General features: G+C 54.0%; 1 protein-coding gene across 14 annotated transcripts in view; it reads right to left on the reverse strand.

Annotated features, from left to right (window-relative positions):
* The window catches only part of ADCY7 (adenylate cyclase 7), a 72230-nt gene that overhangs the window by 27749 nt on the left and 35005 nt on the right, over positions 1 to 9476 (reverse strand). For 12 of the 14 annotated variants that reach the window (XM_037739128.1, XM_017530150.2, XM_037739133.1 and 9 more), the window contains one exon: positions 116 to 566. In XM_037739128.1, coding sequence (XP_037595056.1) covers positions 116 to 286 — 171 coding nt within the window. In that variant the 5' untranslated portion in view covers positions 287 to 566. Of the gene's footprint in view, positions 1 to 115; positions 567 to 6467; positions 6492 to 6514; positions 7181 to 9476 lie in introns of those variants that run through there. The other 2 variants (XM_017530146.2, XM_017530147.2) reach the window with 2 other exon arrangements.

Here is a 9476-nt window from a genome sequence, read left to right on the forward strand (position 1 = left end):
AAAAAAAAAAAAAAAGACACAGCATTTACAGAAGAGGAAACTGAGGCTAAGAGAAGATAACAGCTTGCCCAAGGTCAGGGCTGAGACGTGAAGCCCAGGGGCTGCGTTTACTCACCCCGTGGCTGAAGGCGATGATAATCAGGGCCAGGCAGGCGATGACGGCCACCAGCAGGAGCGTGAGCAGCAGCGGCCCGTGCTGGCTGGTGAGCCGGTACTTCTCGTAGAGTGCATCTTGGTCAGGGCCCTCCTCACCCTCGTTGAGGAAGTATCGGCCCTTGGCCGGCATTCTCCACCGTCAGCAAACGTGTCCACCGGCTGTTAAGGAGGCCCCAGGGCCTGGAGGGCATCTGTCTGCCAACAGCCTCCCAGTGGGCCTATGCCTCTGGCCTCTCCAAGGCCGGCAAGCGGGGCTGGGGAGGGGGCCCCTGGGCCTGCTGCTCCATGGCCAATGAGAGGTCTGCACAGCTCCGGTGCCAGGCCTCGCTCACTGTGCCGCTGGCATCCTCCTGTGCATCCAAACTGGGCTGACTCCACACACGGTTACTCTGCAGAGACCAGAACTTGACCTAATGGGCAGAGTCAGGGGAGGGCTGGCATCAGGGAGAGCGGGGCCCAGGCCTCACAGCTCCGCATCCGATTTATCCATCTTAACCCTACCCTAACTTTTATGCCCTGTTGTCATAAAGCTAGTTCCCTGTGTCTTCTAGAACTGCACTGTCCAAGACAGTAGCCACTAGCCGCATGTGGCTGTTCTCTTTTTCAAGGTAGGGTCTCACTCTGTTGCCCAGGCTGGAGTGCAGTGGCATGATCATAGCTCACTGCAGCCTCAAACTCCTAGCCTCAAGTGATTCTCCCACCTCGGCCTCTTGAGTAGCTGGGAATACAGGTGTGCACCACCACACCCCAAGCTAATTTTTAAATTTTGCTTTGTAGTGGTAGAGTTTCCCCCTGCTGTCCAGGCTGGTTTTGAAGTCCTGGGCTCAAGCAATCCTCCTGCCTCAGCCTCCCAAAGTGCTGGGATTACAGGCAAGAGCCACCATGCCTGGCCATTATTTTAAAGTAAATTCAAACTAATTTAAAATAAAATTAGAAACTCAGTCCCTTGGTCACACTAGCCACATTTCAAATACCAGGTATGGTGGCTCATGCCTCTAATCCCAGCACTTTGGGAGGCTGAGAAAGGCAGATTACCTGAGATCAGAAGTTCAAGACCAGCCTGACCAACATGGTGAAATCCTGTCTCCACTAAAAATATAAAAATTAGCTGGACGTGGTGGCATGTGCCTGTAATCCCAGCTACTCGGGAGGCTGAGGCAGGAGTATCGCTCAAACTCGGGAGGCAGAGGTTGCAGTGAGCTGAGATTGTGCCATTGCACTCAGCCTGGGCAACAGAGCAAGACTCTGTTGCAAAAAAAGAAAAGAAATACTCAACAGCCACGTGTGACTGGTGGCTGCTGTACTGGCCAGCACAGATACACAGAGCATGTGTGTTATCACAGAAACTTCTACAGGCCAGCTCTGCTCGGCACATTTCACTTTTTGCTTTCACACAAAGGTCTCTGATCCATCTCAATTCACTCTGGATATGGTGTGAGGTAGGGATCAAGGTTCATTTCTTTTTTCCACATGGATATTGAACTATCCCAGCACTGTTCAGTGAACTAGCCATCCTTTCCTAACTGAATTTCAGTGGAGCCACCTCTGTCATAAATCAGGTGACCACACAGTTGAGATCTGTTTCCAGGCTCTGCTCTGTCCCCATGGTCCTGGTACAGACACCACATTCACTTCATTTTCTAGTGAGTCTCACATCTCCAGGCCCAGAGGGTTCCAAGCTGTGATCCTGGGAGCTCTGGGATTTGGGGACATGCCTCAGGGCCCCAATGGGAAGGGAAGGGAAGGGGCACAGGCTGAGGCCCCGACACCCCTTTTCAACCAGAGCAGCCCCTGCATCTGTTGCAGAAGCTCCACATAAAACAGCATTTTTTCTTTTCTTTTCTTTTTTTAATGGGGTTTCACTCTGTCACCCAGGCTGGAGTGAAGTGGTGCAGTCATGGCCTGCTGCAGCCTCAGCCTCCCTGGGCTCAGGCAACCCTCCCACCTCAGCCTCCTGTGTAGCTTTGCAGCAATAACAGGAGGCTGAGGTAGGAGGATTGCCTGAGCCCAGGGCGGCCGAGGCTGCAGTGGGCCATGTATTTTTTTGTAGAGATGGGGTTTCACCATGTTGCCCAGGCTGCTCTTAAACTCCTAGGCTCAAGCGATCTACCCTCCTTGGCCTCCCAAAGTGTTAAGATTACAGGCATGAGCCACTGTATCTGGCAAAGATCTTGTTTTCTTAAAAGAGTCCACTGATGCAAATTTCAGATATCTGCAAGCCTTGCTTCACAGAAAAGGCAGCTGAGTCTCAGAGAGGGAAATAGAGGCCCCTTTGTGACAAAACTGTGAGCTGACCCCAGGCTTGCCATGCTCAGCCCATGTGGGCTCCTTTTTACCCCAGCACCATTCATTCATTAGCACATTCATCTATTCCAAAAAGGCTTGTGAGTCACACCTACGCCGGCCAGCCTCTACACCTCCTGTGTGCTAGGCTGGGCTCTTCCTCCCCAGAGATCCCCATCAGTCTCCAAAGGAAGGAAAATTACCAAAAATGTGCAATCCCTCACACAGCAATAAGGACTTGGGGACAGCTGCCATATTTCCAGCAGGAACCTGTGTGAAGGGGGCGACCCTGGACCAAGAGTCCAGGCGCCCAGCGTCCTCCAGGCCTGCCTTGGATTCGAATCAGGACATGGCCAGAGGCAGAGGGCAGAGGGCAGGGAGGCTGTGAGACACAGGATGGCTCAGGGCAGTCACAGGGCACAAGTGGCCAGCCACCAGTGGAAGCTTCAAAGGACAGCTGGTCCAGCACAGGGAAGGTGGCCAGGCAAGCCCCCAGCCCCAAAGGCAAAAAAGCAGAATATCCAAGGTCCCCAAGTCTAAAGGAAGCCCCCACAACCAGCGCTCGCTACTATTAGATCCCTGGGGCCACCTCAATTCCAGAAGCCACCTCAGGCTCTATTTCCCCTGGAAGTTCCTATTCCATCACCACACACCAGGGGCAAAATGGAAAAACCACATATTCGGGGGAGGAGGATGGGGCCATTTGTTTCGGGGCCGTGGCTCCTTTAGTGCCTGGGCAGGTGTCTACAGGCCTTGGCACCTGTTCAACACTTCGGGGGTCTGGCCCAGAGCTGTCAAAGTGTTCAAACTACAAATCTGGTTTCTACATGAAATAATGATTTTTTTAATGTTGGCGGCTGATTTCAAATTTTTCAGTGATTGCAACTCACTAGTTTACAACCTCTAAATGTAAACTAATCAGTCTATATTCCACAAAAGGCATGTGTTGTGTGCTAACCATATACATCCAAACCTGTGCTGTGGGGTTTGCCCAACAAGATAAGGTCCCTGCCTGAGATGCATCCAATTCAGCCTCCCCTCACCCCAAAATAGCCCTTTGCAGTAATAGCAGCAGCAGCTCCTGTCACCCCGGCACCTGCACACACATTCACTCTCATCTTCACAACAAGTAAAGGTCAAGGTGGCACCACCGTTTCACAGATGCAGAACTGAGCCCAGAGTGGCAGAGTGATTGCCTAAGATCACACAGCTGGAGCTGGTGGGTGGATGGGCTGGGATTCAAACCCGGGTCTGCCAGCTCCCAAACCAGCACTCCACAGCCCAGGCTCCCTACCTGACATCCTGGGAGACTGAGCCAGATGCCACAGCACACAAACAGCAACCTCGCCTGCCCCCGGCCTGAGGCCAAACACCAGTGCACCAGGACGGCCAGGTTGAGAAGCTCCAAACACCAGAGGGCTGAGGCCACTCCCCACAGCTGCTCCGTCCCCCGGGCAAAGTCCCCACACCAGAGCTGAGGCGGCCAGACACAAGCATGCAAGTGCAAGTGTGAGAGTGTGTGGATACACCCACTCCAGGCACACAAAGCCAGGCTGGGCCACCACAAGGAGAGGGAGGAACCAGCTGAGAGGGTCCCAAGGGCCCGTGGGGACCCAGGCCAGGCAGACATGCCTCTCAAGGATTTCATTAGGCCACTTCCCGGGCAATGGCAGGCAGGGGCAGGTAAACAGTGAACAGCATGGGCACAAGGACTTTGGCCCATCCAGGGACCTTGGCCCGCTCCTGGAACAAGCCGGGTAGTGTCAGGCCTGGGAGGAATGACCTCACTGATCACATCTCCAGACGGGCCCCAGGAACCCACCACCAGTGGCATGTCCCCAGGCCAGCTCCTCCCTAGGAGCTACCGCCCCAAAGCCAGACCCAGAAGCACCCCCTGCCTGGGAAGTTTTCAAGGCCCCCTGTCCAATCACCAGTTCTTCCACCTGCCCTTGACTCAGTTGGCAATGGGGAGGGCCTCCCCACAAGGCCCTGGATGAAGGAACCCTTCTGCCTTGTCTTAGATGCATCCAATCTGCTTCTGCCATGTCTGAGATGTCTGAGATGCATCCAATCCAGGGTCCCCTGGATTGAATGACTCTGCCGTTGGCTCGCACACCTGCTTGCTAACAAATGACCCTGCTGTTAGCTTGCACACCTCTGTAACGGGCAGCTCACCACCTGTCAGGGCAGTCTCCTCCATCACTGGGTACTTTTTCTGGCCCTGAGTCCTCCCTTAGCTCAAGGCAAGCCCTGCCTCTCTGTTACTCTCTGACCCACACCCCACGGGTCCTGTCTGAATTCCAAAGCCAACAAGAGCAGAGCTATGCCCTTGGGCAGGTCAAGTCCCCACTTCCTGAGGAGGCTGCAGTCCCGGGATCCCTCACTTGTTCTCACCTCACGACCACCCCAGTAGTAGAGCAGGGTGAGCAGCCCCATTTTAAAGAGGAGGGGACTCCACTGTGGGGGAGGGGTCCAGATGCGGGGAGGGTGTTTCATGCTTCTGCTGCGCAATGTCCCCTCTCCTGATCCTCGGTACCCTGGCTCAGGGGCCACATGACCCCGGTGTGGCCCATCAGCAAAATCCCTCCCAAGCCCCAGTTCCACAGGCCTGGGAAGTGAGGGCTCTTTTCGGACTTCTGCTGACCCAGGGAAGGAGGCGTTCTCTTTTGTCGGTGGCCTGGCACTGCCAGCAGACACCTGAGCCACCACAAGGAAAGAGTCCGCCTGAAAATGACACCAACATGGAGAACTGGCACGAGACACGAGCCTGGCAACACCCACTAGAGCCACTGGAGCCAGCTGAGCCTGAAGCTTACGCAACCTCCAGACATTTAACCACACAGGACAAGCAAGGCCCCTTTCAGCTTCAGCCAGTTTGAGCTTCTGTCACTAGCAACCAAGAGTCCCAAAGTCCACGTGGGGCTTCTGGACCCAGGCTGTTGTGTCTGGGAAGCAGCCACGGCCCCTCAACGGGCTCCAAGTCAAGTGGGAGGGTCCCAGTCAGCACAGAGGTGACATGCGCCCCTGCAGACACAGCCAGTCCTGCAGAAAAGAGCTGGGCCCAGGAAGGGACAGCCCCGCTCATCCCTCCATCACACGTTCCAGGCTCCACAGCCCAGGCCCAGCCAGGCTGTGCGGCAGTGGGGAAGCCAGGCACCCAGGGCTGCAGGAAGCTAGGGGACAGGCAGGAGCTCCCACATCTCTCCAGGGGTCTCCAGAGACTCTCCCATTTGGGGAGGTGGGGAGCCCAGAGGCATGCGAGTTGTGGGCAAACCCCAGAGGAATCAACCTCACCCCCGACAGCCAATCTCGATGGGCTCCAGGCTCCCCAGGGCAGACTCAGGTCCTGAGACACAGCAGTAAAAGAACCTAGGTGCTCCTCCTGCAGGCGGAGCCGTGAGCCCTTTCAGTCTGCACACCTGCCTTGTGGCTGTGACTACTGCCCCCATTCCACGGATGTGGAAACTGAGGCATAGAGAGGTTCCGTCACTTGCCCATGGTCACACAGCACTTTGGGAGGCCAAGGCGGGAGGATCGCTTGAGCTAAGGAGTTTGAGACCAGGCTGGGCAACACAATGAGACCCCGTCTCTACAAAAGTTGCTTTGTTTTATTTTGTTTTTAATTAGCCAGGCTTGGTGGTATGCACCTGTAGTCCAAGCTACTTGACAGGGTGAGGCAAGAGAATTGCTTGAATCCAAGAAGTCAAGGCTACATTGAGCTATGATCATGCCACTGCACTCCAGCATGGGTAACAGAGCAGGACCCTGTCTGGGGGGAAAAAAAAAAAAAAAAGCTATCTGGGGTCTGTATCACCCTCACGGGGCTGGCATCCAGAAATTACAAAATATCCCAAAATACCAACCTCTTCCCCATAAACAAGGCCCAGAACAGAGCTATGACCAAGAGGTGGGGAGTGCAGGGGACTCCATCAAGTTACTTCCCTCTGCCTTGCAGGAGCAAGGTCAGGTCAGTAATCTCCAGGAGGGCCGCCTCCTCCAGGAAGCCCTCTGAGCAACCCCATACATACCCTCTTATCCCTTCCCTGAAACTGAGGCAGGACTGTGGTCTCCTCACCAAATACTGGCCGGCTGGTCCAGGTTCTCCAGCAAGAGCTGCTGGACATGGGAGGCTAGGACTCGATACTGTAACTGTTCCCGGGTGCTCAGGAAATCCTTCCCCACTCCAGCTGATCAGGCAGTGTCCCCAGCACAACCACAGCCTTGTGGGGAGTATGTTCTAGAAACCCCCAGCTTTCACAGGCGCAGACAGGACACACACTTCCTCACCCGGCCAGTGCTGGCAGAAACCACAGACTGGCTTCCTCCAGCCAAGCCTCGGCAGGCTCGGGGCTGCCTTGAGGCCCTAGTGGCCTCAAAAAAGGGAAGTGGGGGCCTTGGAGTAGGAGGGGCATGGAGGCCTGCAGGGAAGAGGCCCCGCTCAGGCCCTTGGGTCCACACCCTGTCTGGGACACAATGCAGCTGCAGACAAAATCCTGCACATTCTGTCTTGACCCCCAGGCCTGCTGGCTCTCGGCTCCCCTGGTGGGCTGGGTCTCAGGCAGATTTTTCATTTGCCAAGGGAGTCTCATATTAATGCCATCTCCCTTGGGAGACCCTGAGCTCCATGAAGCTCCCTCCAGCAGCTGCTCTGCCCAGTGCAGGCCTGACCCAAAGGGGATCCCAGGCTTCCCAGGAAACATCCTGGGACCCAGGGATTCAGTGTTGCTGGTATTCAAGGTCCCACCCCCAAGCCCAGCCTTCCCCAGACCCTCCCTATGCCCAGAGCCTTGTGGCCCCCATGCCCTGCTCTCCCAGGCACCTCCCCTAAAGAGGCCTTCCCAATGTGTGTCCATCATCCCAGCCCCTGCTTCGCCAAACTGTCGTGGTGGGATCTGCATGTGTGTCCTATGGCTGGTCCTGGCAAATGCCTGTGACGTGAATGGCCAAGTAGGTTAGCCAGCCAGAATCCTGTGCCAGACCCAGGGTGGGGAAGCAGGCAGAGTGGTGTGGGTGAGGGAGGGGGGCGCCACGCCCAAGGATGAGGGCAGATGAAGAAAGCGCCTCCCTCAAGATTGGGAGGCCCCTGCCGCACCTGCCTTACCCGCCACAGCACACCTCTCCCAGCTAAGCTCAGCCTCTGGGAGGAGGCCTGCACCCAATCCCAGCTCTGCTACCAATGGCCTGTGAGTGGCAGTCATCTGCACACTCTGGCCTCAGTTTCCTCATCAGTAAACTGGGTTGCTGATAACCAAGTTGTCTGCACAGGTGTGGATGTCCAACAGGCCAAGCTTGCAGGACAAATGGGCAAATGGTCAAGAAGCCAGGCCCAGTGCCCAGGGCTGAGGAAGCCCTGCAGGGTTACAGCCCAACCACAGGGTCGAGGGAGAGGCTGGTGCAGGGCAGGCAGGCCCACCCAGGCGCCCCACTGCATCTCCTGATGACAGCCTGCAAAACTGCCCAGCAGGGGCAAAGGCTGAAGTTCCCCAGTGGCATGAGCCCCCAGCCAGCCCTGCACCCCTCCACAGCCCCTGAGCACCCCCAGGCTGACTGGCTTCCACTCCCAGGGCACACGCTGCTGACCAGTCTTGGGGACCAGAAACCTGCATTCCAGTCCCAGCTTAGACACCAACCTGCTCTGTGACCCTGAACAAGTCTCTTGCCTGACCTGCACCTCAGTTTCCTTCCCTTCTTGCAAACAAGGGGCTATGTCAGACCTCTGAGGCCAGCTCTGGCCTAGGTGGGGTGGGCTGGGGTTGGAGGCTGAATCAGTAAATGAAAAGGATAAGGGACTGGAGAAAAACTGAAGGAAAAGGCTGATGTTCTCACCTGGCCCCAAAAGGCCACTTCTAGGGATGGGTAGAAAGATGTTCTTTGATTCTTTGGAACACAGCTAAGGCAGTGCTTAAGTGGGAAATTTGTAGCACTAAATGCCCACATGAAAAAGTTAGAAAGATCTGAAATTAACAACCTAACTTCACAACTGAAAGAACTAGAGAAGCAAGAACAAGTCAACCCCAAGTCTATCAGAAGACGAGAAATGACAGAAATCAGAGCTGAACCGAAGAAAATCAAGACACACACAAAAATTCAAAAGATCAATGAATCCAGTTGTTTTTTTGAAAAACAAAATTAATAAAACAGGCCACTAACTAAACTAATAAAGAAGAAAAGAGAGAAGGTCCAAATAAACATAATGAGAAATGACTAAAGGAATATTACTAATGACCCCACAGAAATAAAAAACAACCATCAGAAACACAAACACCTCTACACACAAAAACTAGAAAACCTAGAAGAGATGGATAAATTCCTGGACACATAATCCTCCCATGACTGAACCAGAAAGAAACTGATTCCCTGAACAGACCAATAACAAGCTCTAAACTGAATCAGTAATAAATAACCTATCAACTAATACAAGCCCAGGACCTGATGGATTCATAGCCGAATTCTACCAGACGTACAAAGAAGAGCTGGTACCATTCCTGCAGAAACTATTCAAAACAACTGAGGAGGAGGGACTCCTTCATAACTCATTCTGAGGCCAGCATCATCTTGATGCCAAAAACTGCCAGAGATACACACAAAAAAAGAAAAAAATAGTGTTCTTTGTTCTTGAAATCCTCCTCTTCCCTTCATTCCTTTGGCTAAGCGTTACTCTGATCAATCTCTCCTTTAAAATGCACCTCCAAGGCTCCAGCTGCCAGGGTGCTGAATCCAGGTTCACTATGTCTCATGCCCATTCTAATGCTACTTAGATGCTCCCCCGGAGGAGTTCATCCATGCATTCCTTCAGCAGATGTTGTTTCTGTGCACTAGTGCCTTCTGTGCGCCAGGCCAGGTACCAAGAGGAAATTCTGCTCAGGAAATGAGCTCCCAGAAGGTAGAATCCTTAGCGCTGCCCTCACCGGTGTATCTGCTAGGGCTCTGCACACAGTGGGTGTTCAGGCAACAGTGTTTATCAATTGACTAACCAATCAACCAGGCTCCCCCTTCTAAAAGAAGATAGCCCTATTTCTTTTTTTTTTTTTTTTTTT

Source organism: Cebus imitator, unplaced genomic scaffold, assembly GCF_001604975.1.
Source record: "Cebus imitator isolate Cc_AM_T3 unplaced genomic scaffold, Cebus_imitator-1.0 Scaffold63, whole genome shotgun sequence".
Taxonomy (NCBI): domain Eukaryota; kingdom Metazoa; phylum Chordata; class Mammalia; order Primates; family Cebidae; genus Cebus; species Cebus imitator.